General features: G+C 41.6%; 1 protein-coding gene across 1 annotated transcript in view; it reads left to right on the top strand.

The window, feature by feature from the left end:
* Positions 1–14,451, top strand: part of LOC122540182 (dynein axonemal heavy chain 8-like) — a 1,320,893-nt gene that overhangs the window by 283,028 nt on the left and 1,023,414 nt on the right. Inside the window, exon 13 of the mRNA XM_043675532.1 lies at positions 4,083–4,280. Coding sequence (XP_043531467.1) covers positions 4,083–4,280 — 198 coding nt within the window. The remainder of the gene's footprint in view (positions 1–4,082; positions 4,281–14,451) is intronic.

Below are 14,451 nucleotides of genomic sequence, written 5' to 3'. Positions count from 1 at the left end.
CCCATGACTTGTCCTACCTGCCTATCTTCTTTTCCACCTATCCACTCCACTCGCCCCCGACCTACCACCTTCAGCCCCTCCCCCACTCACCTATTGTACTCTATGCTACTTTCTCCCCACCCCACCCTCCTCTCACTTATCTCTCCACCCTTCAGGCTCTCTGCCTGTATTCCTGATGAAGGGCTTTTGCCCGAAACGTCGATTTTTCTGCTTCTCTGATGCTGCCTGAACAGCTGTGCTCTTCCAGCACCACTAATCCAGAACCATTTGATCCATAGTCTACTTTGCCATTCCATTATGGCTGATATGTTCTCAACCCCATTCCCCTTCCTTCACTCTGTAACCTTTTATTCCTTACTAATCAAGACTCTGTTAATTTCTATCTTAAATACACGTAATGACTTGGCCTCGTGAGCCTTCTGTGGCAGTGAGTTCCACAGATTGACCACCCTTTGGCTGAAATAATTCCTCCTTGTCTCAGTTCTAAAGGATCGACCCTTCATCCTGAGGTTGTGCCCTCAGATGCTAGGCTCTCCCACCAGTGGAAACATCTTCTCCACATCCACTGTATCCAGGCCTCTCAGTATTCTGTAGGTTTCAATGAGATATTCCCTTAACTGGTTGGCATGGTGGCTCAGTGGTTAGCACTTTGGCCTCACAGTACCAAGGACCCGGGTTCAATTCCCACTTCGGGCAACTGTCTGTTGGAGTTTGTATATTGTCAGCGTGCGTTTCCTCTGGGTGCTCTGATTTCCTCCCACGGTCCAAAGATGTGCAGGTTAGGTGAATTGGCCATGCTAAATTGCCAGTAGTGTTAGGTGGATTAGTTAGGGGAATGGGTCTGGGTGGGTTGCTCTTTGGAGGGTTGGTGTGGACTTGTTGGGCCTGTTTCCACACTGTAGGGAATTGAATCTTATTCCTTCTAAACTCCATTGAGTCTCCACCCAGAGTCCTCAACTGACACTCATATGGCAAGCCCTTCACCCCCAGGATCATTCTTGTAAGCTTCCTCTGGAGCCCCTCCAATGCCAACACTTGCTTCCTTAGATACTGAACCCAAAACTGCTCACATTATTCCAAGTATGGAGAAAGTGAGGACAGCAGATGCTGGAGATCAGAGTCAAAGTGTATGGTCTGACCAGAACTTTAAAAAGCTTCAGCAGTGCATAACTGTCCTTGTGTTTTAGTCCTCTCAAAATGAATGCTAGCATTGCATTTGCCTTCTGAACTGCCAACTGAATCTGCATTTTAACTTGAAGAGAATCCTGAACTAAGTCTCTGAAATTCCTTTGTGCTTCAGATTTCCCAAACCTTTCCCCATTTAGAAAATACTCTACATTTCTATTCTTCCTCCCAAATTGCAATGCCTTGCATTTTCCCTGATTGTCTTCCATCTGCCACTTCTTTGCATATTCTCCTTGACTGTCCAAGTCTTTTTCAGCCTCCCCGCTTCCTCAACACTACCTGCCCAAGCACTGATCTTTGTGTCATCTGCAATCTTAACAAGAATCCCTTGAGTTGCTTTGTTCAGATTGTTAACGTACAGCATGAATAGTTGTGATCTCAACACTGACCCCTGTGGGTTCTCACCAGCCACCCACTGCCATCCTGAAAAAGACACATTTATCCCAACTCTGCCTTCTGCCAGTCAGCCAATCTAGTACCTTGCCCCTAACACTGTGGGCTCTAATTCCTCTTCAAACCACTCACCATTCTGATTTGGAAATACTGTATATCAAAATCCCTTCACTGTAGTCCTGGAACTCCCTACCTAATCGCACTTGTAGGAGTGTCTACAACAAATAGACTGCAGTGTTTCAGAAAGACAGTTCACTACCACCTGCTCATGGGCAAATATAAATTTGCAATCTGCACTGGCCCCAGCCAGAGATGCCCATGTCACATGAAAAAAAAACTGCCAGGCTCTATTTAAATACATTTCTTAGGGTAAAGACAATCTGCCTGGGTTTAACATTTAACCAAAGCTTTGCACTCAGAAGTTCTAAGGAAGGATCACTGTCCCGAAATGTTAACTTTGATTTCTCTTCACAGTAACTGCCAGACCTGCTGATCTTTTCCAGCGACTTCTGTTTTTGTTGCATGTAATCACTGTGCTTTGAGTAAAAACCTATTTGGGCTATTAATTTTCTTCAGGGAAGGAAATCTGCCATTCGTACCTTGTCTGGCCTCCATGTACCTCCAGTCCCTCAGGGTGGCATAGTGACTCAGTGGTTAGTATTGCTGCCTCAGAATGCCAGGGCCTGGGTTTGATTCCACCCTCGGGTAACTGTCTGTGTGGGCTTCCTCCAAGTGCTCCAGCTTCCTCCCACAGTCCAAAACTGTGCAGGTTAGGTGGATTGGACTTGCTAAGTTTTGCCATAGTATCCAAGAATTCGCAGGCTAGGTAGGTCAGACATGTGAAATATAGGGTTACAAGGATAGTGTAAGGATTGCATTTGGGTGGGGTGCTCTTTGGACGGTTGTTGTGGCCTCAATGGGCTGAATGGCCTGCTTCCACACTGTAGGGATTCCATGTAGTTGACATTTAACTATCCTGTGGGCAGTTAGAGATGGGAAATAAATGTTAGCCTAGCTAGCAAAACCCACATCCCATATGCAAATAAAGTAATGTTTATGTTAAAATATTTATTTACGGATGCCATGGCATTCATTGTCTATCCTTAATTGTTCTGGGACTGGATATAAAGAAGGATGTTGGATAGATTTTCTCCCATACAATAAACCTTGTATGGGAGAAAAAGAAATTGGAACTAGAAATTGGCTGGATTGCAAATTTTAAAATAGTCTCTCAAAGGATGTTACAATCACTGGTTTGTCTAGTATTTATTGCACATCCCTAACTGCCCCGAGAGGTGTTGCTGACTTGGACTGCTACTGTCCAGTGCAAACTGTACTATGTACCTGACTCCCATGTTAAAAAATGAAAACTGTTCTTAAAGTCACACATATGTAAGGTGTGCATTTTACAAATAATGAAAGTGTACAGGTCTTATTTTTTTCTAATCTCAGAATTAAATTTGTTCGCATGTACTTTGAAATGCTATTTAGTAAATAAGGTTTAATTTTGACATAATAACCCATAATTGGGGGGATGCTTTTGGAGGCTTTACAAAAGGATTATCATTCATATTGTGGCACAGGGTACACCCCCCCCCCCAGCTATTTTAAACCAGCACCACAGAAAAGATTTACCCCATGCAGTAAAATTCGAGAGGCAAAGAACTATCCCAAAAGTCACTATGTAAAGTAAAAATTAACAATTTTATTTTTTTAAAGTCTAACAGAGAAGAATTAACTAAAAACTATTTACAACTCATTTATCTAAACCTATTCATTACCTACTCCTCTACTGATCCGATAAATCCCCAAATAAAGATTTCCTGAAAAATTCACATTTCAAAACCAGCCAGCTGTCGAATCTTCTCTTTGTATCTTCTTCTGTAGATTTTCTCCCCAGGTTGGTGTTGATGTTTTTTTCTATACAAACTCCTTCTCTGGACAGGTACCTCTCAGAGAGTTCTTACTAGCAGCCTACATCTGTTGGTCTTTTGGCAGTTCTCTCTCAACTGTTCAATTTGTTTTTCCAGTTTTATACACCAAGGCATAGAATCATTTCATTGGTTTTAATATTGGCAAAATACCAAATTCAAACTTGATTGGAGTTTGGTATCTTGGGGCATAATTTAAACTGATTGGCCAAATTTGAATTATTTTTTGTCTCCTAGCAACCGTGCTAGCTGTTTTGACCAAGCATTTCATTGTTACCTTGTTCCAGACTCTGTGCCTCTGCAAGTTCTTGCTGGCTTATACTCTTCATAACAATTAGTGGATATGAATCTGAAAGATTCCTGCTCTCTGATAAGTTACTCCTAAATGAGAATTTATTCCAGTTTGTTTTGAATGTGCACACCATATTGTACTAGGGAGATGAAGCACAGGCTATTCTATGCTTTTGTCACTTGAAAAGCTTAACAAGAGATTGTAAATACTTATATTAACTTTTTCTTTACAAATTGTACTTAAGTGTGGTTATGGTAACTGATATTTTTTTAAATTTGCAGATCACAGAAATGGTTGAAGCAGTGAAAACCTTTTCTGCATTACACAATTCAACAATTGAAGGAATCGAGATTCTGGCAATAAAATTTCAGAATATCTATCTAAATTTGAAGAAGAGTCACTATGATATTCTGGATCCACGGAAGAAAGAGTTCAATTCAGACTATGCTGTATTCATGAAACAAATGTTTGATTTAGAGGTAAAAACAGTCATTGAGTATATACTCCATTGGTGGACCATAGCTAATTTTGCCTGAGCAAATTCAATATAGTCAGATTTTCTAAAATCTTTATACCTCTAGTTTCTTATGGGCTTATACTTCCAGGTTCTGTCATTTTGGAAAAGAGTGGAAGGAGAGATTACTATCCTTCCCAGGATGATGCAACAGTGAGACTTTCCCTGATTGGATAGTCTAAAATAAGGAATCATAGATTTGGGATTAAGAACAGAATGTGCAGTAGAAAAACAACAGTTCTGGCAGGATCTGTGGAGGGAGTTAATGTTTTGAATCTAATATGAACTTTGTTTGGAAGTGAAGAGAGATGTCGAGAATGTGGTGCTGAAAAAGCACGGCAGGTCAGGCAGTATCCGAGGAGCAGGAGAATTACATTTTGGGCATAAGCCCTTCATCAAGAATGAGCTGAAGAGAGGTAGAAACATGATGGGTTTTATACAGTTGAAAAAGGGAAGAGGGTCAGTTGGAGCTAAAGAGAAAGTCAGGAAATGGTTAGAGGATGATGGGGATTAAATATCAATGATGCTGTGAAACAAAAGGCAAAGGTGGTGGTAATGATGGCATTGGTGTAGAGTAGGTATTGACTTCTGAATAATGGTCATCTCTGAAAACATGAAAATTAGATACAGCCTCTGGTTGCAATATGCCAGTATGTGTTTCTTATTTTCATGTTTTGTTTTAATTCAGAGCTGATCTTTATTCTCCACAAAACCCTGCACATTTGATCCTTCTCAGAAACAATCCAGCTCCCTGTCAAATGCCTTGATTGAAGCTGCCTCGACCATAATGAGAGGTGGTTTCCCACTCAGTATGAGGAAAAAGATTTTTTTCATGTTGGCTTTGTTTCTTTTGTTAATTACCTTAAATCTATGCACTCTTATTTATGATCATTCCACCAATGGGAACAATTATATCCTCTCCATTCTTCCCAATTCAGGTGCCTCAGAATTTAATTACCTCTATCAAATCTTCTTTCAGCCTTCTCTTCCTCAAGGAAAACAGACATAACTTCTCCAATCTACTGATGCAACTTATGTTGCTCATCCATGGAATCATTTCTCTAAACTTCTTCCACAATTCCTTCAATGCCTTCATGTACGTTCTAAAGTATGGTGCCCAGAACAAGGCACAGAACTCCACCTCAGTCCAAAGCAGTATTCTATTTAAGTTTAACATTAGTTCCTTATCTTTATACTTACATTGTTATTAAATAAAACCTAGGATGCTGTGTGCTTTATTAATTTCTGTCAAATTGTATTGCCACTTTCAATAATTTATGCAAGAGCTCACATTTCATCTTTTATTCATCAACCAACATGTATACTGTGTAAACCAACGCTTATGCTGTGTGAGAGGAAAGTGCTGATGAGTTGGCAAATGGACTCTGATTGTGAAAAGTCTTGCTCGGAGAATGCACAAGTTATTAGGGACAACTAATAGGTTTTGTTTAAATGTTAAACAAGTTATTAATTCTGACTGGTCAAGGCATTGCTCTGAGAAATGAACAATGCTAGATTGTATTCTATGTTTTTTAATTCCCTGATATTACACTCTTTATAATTGACTCTGTCTTTTTCCCAATGTCAGATGCTAAGCTTACTGGCTTATAATGACGCTTTTTTTGTTCCCTTCCTGTTTGAATAATGGTGTTATATTGGCAGTTTTCTAATCCTCTGGGACTTTTCCAGAATTATGGATTTGTTCACTAGTGCATCCAATATCTCTGTAGCTACTTCCTTTAATACCCAAGGAATTATTGGCCTTTAGCCCTATTCATTTTCCAAGTTCTTTTTCTCGAGTAATAATTATTTTATTTATTTCCTCACTATCCCCCATACACCCCTTGGTTATTTAGTATTTCTGTAATGCTATTAGTATTTGCTGCTGTGAAAACTGTTGTAAAGTATTTGTTGAACTCTTCTGCCATTTCCTGGTTCACTATTATTATTTCCCCAGTCGCATTCCCTGAAGGCCCCTGTTCATTGTTGACTCTATCTTCCTCGTTATGTATTTAAAGGAGCTCTTTCTGTTTGTTTTGCTTTTTTTTTGCTAGTTTGCTGTCATAGCTTATTTCCTCCTCTCCATTATTTTTTGGTCATCTTTTGTTGGTGTTAAAAACTTTCCCAGTCTTCTGATCCATCATTGATCTGTGCTATTTTGTATGCTTTCCTTTCAATTTGATACTGAAACAAAGACATAAATTGCTGGGGGAACTCTGCAGGTCTGGCCACATCTGTGAAGAGAAAACAAAGTGAACATTTCTGAAGAATGGTCACTAGACCTGGAACATTGACTCTGCTTTCTCTCCACAGATATTGCCAGACCTGTTGAGCTTCTCCAGAAATTTCTGCTTTTGCTTCAGTTAAGGACAATATCAAATTGAAAACTGCTTTGTTGAACCAGATATCAACCAAAGCTTTCTTCCTTAATTAGGCTGTGATTTCAATGCACCCCTTTGAAAAGAAGCCTGCTGAAAGTTTGTAACTATAGAATTTAAAAGCTGTTGATTTCTCTTTAAGCAAGCTACAAATCACAATCTAAATTAAGTTTACACAAATTGAAGATTTGACGCTTCCTTATTTCACAAATGCACACATGCTCCACAAGATCCTAAGAAAGATCACTTAACTGTAAGCAGTCACAGTCCACTCCACCAGACCACTCAAATGCAAGAAATCTGCGAGGAAGCAGGGTAAGCATGCCAGCATGCTAGTAAGACTACTCCTAGCAAATGTACAATCTCTGGATAACAATATGGACGAACTCAGATCACGGCTCAGCTTCCAGAGTGAACTGTGGGACTGCTATGCACTCTGCTTCACAGAAACCTGGCTCAAACCGCCCATTCCCTACTGCATACTTCAGGCTGATGGTTTTTCTATCCATCGTATGGACTGTACAGCATCCTAGGGTAAGACAAAGGGTGGAGGGTTTGCTTCTTAATCAACAACTTGTGGTGCATGAATATTGCAATCCTGGGCAACCATTACTCCCCAAACCTTGAATTCCTCACCATCAAATGCCACTCCTTTTGTCTACCAGGGGAATTTACTGCTGCTACACTAACTGATGTGTACATACCGCTACAAGCAAAGATTGAAGAAGCTCTGGATGTGCTGTACTCCACCACTAACACCCTGGAGATGGAACACTCCAAGGCCCTAGTTATTGTAACTGGTGGCATCAATCAAGCCCATCTAAGGAAGGCGTTGCTCAAGTACCACCAGAACATTACCAGTCCCACAAGGGACCCGAACATTTTAGACCATTGCTACACCACTGTGAAAGATGCCTACTGCTCCATGCCCCGCCTTCATTTTGGGAACTACGACCATAATGCCTTATTCCTTCTCCCAGCCTACAGGCAAAAGATCAAGCAGGAGACCCCGTCCTGATACAGGTCCAGTGCTGGTCGGAGGAGGCAGAGGATCAACTCTGGTGCTGTCTGGAATTGGTTGATTGGGCCATGTTCAAACTGAACGCAGGTACATTGGACAAGTATGCCAGCACCATCACAGACTTTATCAGCAAGTGTGTGGAGGACTGCATACCAAGGAAGTCAGTCCGGGTATTCCCCAACACGAAACCCTGGATGAATCAGGACATATAGAACCTGCTAAAAACCAGATGTGAGGCCTTCAGATCAGGAGACCCACTCAAACATAAGGAATCCAAATATGACCTTCACAGAGCCATTAAGACAGTCAAGGATCAATACCGATCCAGACTAGAGACCCAGACACTCGGCAACTCTGGCAAAGGCTGAATGACATCACAAGTTCTAAAAAAGACAATGCAAGATAGCAGGTGATGACATATCCCTCCCAGATCATCTCAACACCTTCTATGCTAGCTTTGAGCAGAATGGTGGTGGAGAGGTAACACCTATTCAGACAAGTCCTGATGAACCTATCCCAACAGTCACTGCATCAGAGATCAGATCAGTTTTCATTTGTGTGAATACAATGAAAGTAATGGGACCAAACAGAATACTAGGCCTTGCACTCAGAGCATGCACAGATCAACTGGCAGAGGTCTTCTTGGACATCTTCAACCTCTCCCTGCAGCAGTCCACTGTCCCTGTCTGTTTCAAGAGGGCCAACATCATCTCTGTGCCTAAGAAAGCTCATGCAGCATGTCTCAATGACTACCGCCCAGTGGCCCTAACGTTAGTGGTCATGAAGTGCTTTGAAAGGCTGGTCATGGCATTAATCAACTCCATTCCTGGTGAAGGGCTCCTGCCCGAATCATCGATTTTCCTGCTCCCCGGATGCTGCCTGGCCTGCTGTGCTTTTCTAACACCACTCTAATCTTAACATTAATCAACTCCAGCCTCCCCACTACTCTTGACCTACTCCAATTTACCTATCAGACCAATAGATCCATGACAGATGCCATATCACTTGCCCTTCACTCCTCCCTCAAACATCTTGAAACCAATAACAGTTACATAAGAATCCTATTCATTGACTATAGTTCCACCTTCAAAACTGTTATCCCCGTGAGACTGATTACTAAACTTAGTGATCTTTGACTAAGCCCCACTCTCTGCATCTGGATCCTCAGTTTCCTGGCCCACAGGCCACAATCAGTGAAGATTGGGGACAATATTTCATCCTCACTAACACTCAATACTGGAGCCCCCCAGGGTGCATCAGGAACATTCTTCCTGCGTTTACTCTATCTAGCCAAGATTGCTTGAGAAAAGTCAACATGGGCCAGATGACTGCCTGCCTCAATATCACTGAGGAAAATGTCAAAAGGTGAAAAAATCCAGCCCACAGTTCCAAATCAGAATGATATATAAGGAGGGAAACCTGCAAGTGGTGCTAGTCCCATGCATTTGCTGTCTTTTTGCTTATTGTTGATATTGATAAGACTGACTTATATTTCCAAAGTCTAACAGCATGATTTGGAAGTATTTATTTAGTAAAGTTCTGTCTTTGGGAAAACAACATGGAAGGGTGAATTTTCTCATCCCTAATCAAGAATGGTGGTAAAATATTGTTAGAACGAAAGCATCTGATTCTCAAAGTTGAGAAAAAATTCCCAGTTTTCCCCTCAAGGCTTAAAGAGGAACTTTATAATCCCACCACAGAGTGCTGATTACCTTATTTCCACACCTTTGCATTTCATTAAAACTCCAACTCCTCTTATTTATGTACTACTCCAACTTTCCTCTCCTTCACCAAGAAAATTGATGACATAAATCTCGAACATGGAGTGAATTGAATTGAATTGAATTTACTGCCACATGTACCAAGGGACAGTGAAAAGCTTTGTCTTGAGAGCAATATAGGCAGATCATATAGTTAAATAGTACAGACAAGTAAGAGGTAAACAATCGCAAAAACAAAAACACAGGAACAGGCGAATGCTAAGAGTTTGTGAATCCATTCAGTATTCTAACAACAGGAAGGTAGAAACTGTTTCAAAACCGGCTGGTACATTATTCAGGCTTCTGTATTATGGTACCCAGCTCATTATATCATATAGCAGGAGAGGCGGAAGTGCTCACCACTGTAATGACTTTGAAATGTTCACACCACCAGTGCCATTTTAAAACCCAGCGCTACACTACTCAGATGCTGCAAGCCATAAACTGCCTTTCACTGTGTGCTGTTTGATTGTCACCACTGGGGACATAGCACAGAAAGGCACGTTTGCTAATGAGAACCTGAAGATGCTTGTCAATGGAGTGATTGGAAGAAGGGCCATCTTTTTGTGAGATCACAAAGGACCATTATACATGGCCAGCCTAGATGAAGATATTGAAGTAGTGCAGTTTCCAAGGTCAAATGCAATGCACAGTAGTGACAAAAGAAGGTTTCTTCTGTCTGTAAGGGTAAGTGCTACCATTATCTTTCTGATCTTTCAAAATCACAGGGTCACCATAACTCAACCCCATTCTCCTGCCTTCCCTGTAACCCTTGATCCACTTACTAATCAAGAAACTATCTATCTTTGTCACCAGCTGGGGGACCTGATTTCAAATTGCACCAAGGCAGATGGCGGAATTTGAATTCAATAACAAAACAATCCGGAATTATGAATCTACTGAAGACCATGACCATTGCCAAGTGTCAGAAATAGCCATCTGGTTACTAATGTCCTTCAGGAAAGGAAATCTGCTATCCTCCCCAGGTCTGACCGACATATGACTCCAAGCCCAGCAATATAGATGGCTTTCAACTGTCCTTTGAATGGCCCAGTGAGCCAATCAGTTCAAAAGCAACTAGGGATGGGCAATAATGCTGGCTAAGCAGTGATGCCCACATCCCATGAGTGAATTTAAAAAAACGCTCAAGTACCTGTCCTCCACAGCCTTGTGCAGCAATGAGTTCCACAGATTAACCACCCATTGGCTGAAGAAATTCCTCCTTATCTTAGCTCTAAAGAGTTGTCCCTTCACTCTGAGGCTGTGCCCTCAGGCCCTAGTCTCTTTTACAAGTGGAAACATATTAATGTTCATTGTATCAAGGCCTGTCAGTATTCTGTAACTTTCATTGAGATCACAGCTGCTCCTCAAACAACAAGCCATATATCCCTGGAATCATTTCTGGAAATCTTCTCTGGATCGCTCCTGCCAACACACCCTTCCTTAGATAGGAGGCCCAAAACTGCTCAGAGTATTCCAAATGTGGTCTGACCAGAGCCTTATACGGTTTTACCAATGCTTCTCTGCTCTTGCATTCTAGCCCTCTTGAAATGAATGCTAACATTGCATTTGCCCTTCTATCTGCCAACTGAACCTGCATGTTAACCTGAAGAAATTCCTGAACTAGCGCACCAACATGCCTTTGTGTTGCAGATTTCCAAAGCTTTTCCCATTTAGAAAAACTTTCCAAATATTGACTGGAAATACTATACTTTGAAAATCTTAGATGGGTCAGTTTTTGTCCAATATGTGCAGGAGGGTTTCCTGACACAGTATGTAGACAGGTCAACAAGGGGCGAGGCCACATTGGATTTGGTATTGGGTAAAGAACCCGGCCTGGTGTTAGATTTGGAGGTAGGTGAGCACTTTGGTGATAGTGACCACAATTCAGTTATATTTACTTTAGTGATGGAAAGGGACAGGTATATACAGTAGGGCAAGAGTCATAACTGGGGGAAAGGCAATTATGATGCAACTTGGCAAGATTTAGGGTGTATTGGACAGGGAAGGAAACCACAGGGGATGGGCACAATTTAAATGTGGAGCTTATTCAAGGAACAACTACTGCATGTCCTTGATAAGTATGTATGGACCTGTCAGGCAGGGAGGAAGTGGTTGAGTGAGGGAGCTGTGATTTACTAAGGAAGATGAATCGCAAGAGGAAGAAGAAGTCTTATGTTAGGATGAGAGTTGAAGGCTCAGTTATGGTGCTTGAGAGTTACAAGCTAGCCAGGAAAGACCTAAATAGAGTACTAAGAAGAGCCAGAAGGGGACATGAGAAGTTGTTGGCAGACAGGATCAAGGAAAACCCTAAAGCTTTAAATAGGTATATCAGGAATAAAGGAATGACTACAGTAAGATTAGGGCCAATCAAGAACGGTAGTGGGAAGTTGTGCATAGAGTCAGAGGAGTTAGCAGAAGCGCTAATTGAACATTTTTCATTGGTATTCACACTGGAAAAAGACAATGTTGTCAATGTTGACAGGCTACTAGACTAGACGGGATTGAGGTTCACAAGGAGGAGGTTAGCAATTCTGGAAGGTGTGAAAATAGATAAGTCCCCTGGGCTGGAAGGGATTTATCCTTGGATTCAATGGGGAGCCAGGGAGGAGATTGCAGAGCCTTTGGCTTTGATCTTTATGTCATCATTGTCTACAGGAATAGTGCCAGAAGACTGGAGGATAGCAAAAGTTATCCCCTTGTTCAAGAAGGGGAGTAGAGATAATCCTGGTAATTATAGACCAGTGAGCCTTACCTTGGTTGTGGGTGAAATGTTGGAACAGGTTATAAGAGATAGGATTTATAATCATTTGTAAAGGAATAATTTGATTAGAGATAGTGAACACGGTTTTGTGAAGGGTAGGTCGTGCCTCACAAACCTTACTGAGTTCTTTGAGAAAATGACCAAACAAGTGGATGAGGATAAAGTGGTTGATGTGGTGTATATGGATTTCAGTAATGTGTTTGATAAGGTTTCCCAAATAGGCTATCGCACAAAATATAGAGGCATGGGATTGAAGGTGATTTAGTGGTTTGGATAAGAAATTGGCTCGCTGAAAGAAGATAGACGGTTGGGTTGATGGGAAATGTTCATCCTGGAGGTCAATTTGTAGTGGCATACCGCAAAGATGTGTTTTGGAACTATTGCTGTCATTTTTATAAATGACCTGCATAAGGTTGTCAGAGGATGGGTTAGTAAATTTGCGGATGACACTAAGATCGGTAGAGTTGTGGATAGTGCAGAAGAATGTTGCAGGTTACAGAAAGGCATAGATAAGCTATAGAGCTGGGCTGAGAGGTGACAAATGGAGTTTAATGTAGAAAAGTGTGAGGTGATTCACTTTGGAAGGAGCAACAGGAATAAAGAGTACTGGACTAATGGTAAGATTGTTGGTAGTGTAGATGAGCAGAGAGATCTCGGTGTTCATGCACATAGATCTCTGAAAGTTGCCTCACAGGTTGATTAGGTTGTTAAAACAACATATGGTGTGTTAGGTTTTACTGGTAGAGGGATTGAGTTTCGGAACCATGAGGTCATGCTGCAGCTGTACAAAACTCTGGTGCAGCTGCACTTGGATAATAGACAATAGACAATAGGTGCAGGAGTAGGCCATTCTGCCCTTCGAGCCAGCACCACCATTCATTATGATCATGGCTAATCATCCTCAATCAGTATCCTGTTCCTGCCTTATCACCATAACCCTTGATTCCACTATCCTTAAGAGCTCTATCCAACTTTTTCTTGAAAGTATCCAGAGACCTCCACAGCCTTCTGGGGCAGAGCATTCCATACACCCACCACTCTCTGGGTGAAGATGTTTCTCCTCAACTCTGTTCTAAGTGGCCTACCCCTTACTTTTAAACTGTGTCCTCTGATTCGGGACTCACCCATCAGCGGAAACATGCTTCCTGCCTCCAGAGTGTCCAATCCTTTAATAATCTTATACGTCTCAATCAGATCCCCTCTCAGCCTTCTAAACTCAAGCATATACAAGCCCAGTTGCTCCAATCTTTCAGCGTAAGATAGTCCCGCCATTCCGGGAATTGACCTCATGAACCTACGCTGCACTCCCTCAATAGCCAGAATGTCTTTCCTCAAATTTGGAGACCAAACTGTGCACAATATTCCAGGTGTGGTCTCACCAGGGCCCTGTACAGCTGCAGAAGGACCTCTTTGCTTCTATACTCAATTCCTCTTGTTATGAAGGCCAGCATGCTATTAGCTTTCTTCACTGCCTGCTGTACCTGCATGCTTGCTTTCATTAACTGATGTATTGGAATATTGCGTGCAGTTCTGGTCACCGTATTATAGGAAGGATGTGGAAGCTTTGGAAATGGTTCAGAGGCGATTTACTAGGATGTTGCCGGTATGGAGGGAAGGTCTTATGAGGAAAAGCTGAGGGACTTGAGGCTGTTTTCATTAGAGAGAAGGTTCAGATGTGACTTAATTGGCACTGTTGTAGACTCACCAACTTCCAGGCCATTTAAATGGTCATTGGATAAACATATTGCTGAAAATGTAACAGTTGAGGATAGGTAGGCTTCAGATTGGTTCCACAGGTTGATGCAACATCAAGGGTTGAAGAGCCTGTACTGCGCTGTAATGATCTATATTCTATGTTTTGTGTACTGCTAAGACTACATAACTCTCAACAGAATCTTTTTTCCTTTGCGGTTCTTCAACTCTACCCACACAGATTGTATGCCTTCAGAGTCTATATCACTTCTTGCTATTGATTTAATTTAATTTTATTTCATTTCTTACTCAGAAGGCAACCTGCCTCCTCTGCCCATCTGCGTGTCCTTTCTATAGCATGTATATCCTTGGAACTTTATTTCCCAGCCCTGATACCCTTGCAACCATATCTCTACCCTCGACATCAATTGTTGATTGAATCCGTGCTACACACATTAAATATCTTGTTTTGTTTAGTATTTACATTTAAGTACAACACCCTCAGTCTTTTGTTGACTGCC

This window comes from Chiloscyllium plagiosum, chromosome 3 (genome assembly GCF_004010195.1).
Source record: "Chiloscyllium plagiosum isolate BGI_BamShark_2017 chromosome 3, ASM401019v2, whole genome shotgun sequence".
Lineage (NCBI taxonomy): Eukaryota > Metazoa > Chordata > Chondrichthyes > Orectolobiformes > Hemiscylliidae > Chiloscyllium > Chiloscyllium plagiosum.
Note: the sequence above shows the minus strand (reverse complement) of the source record. Positions and strands in the feature narration are given on the sequence as shown.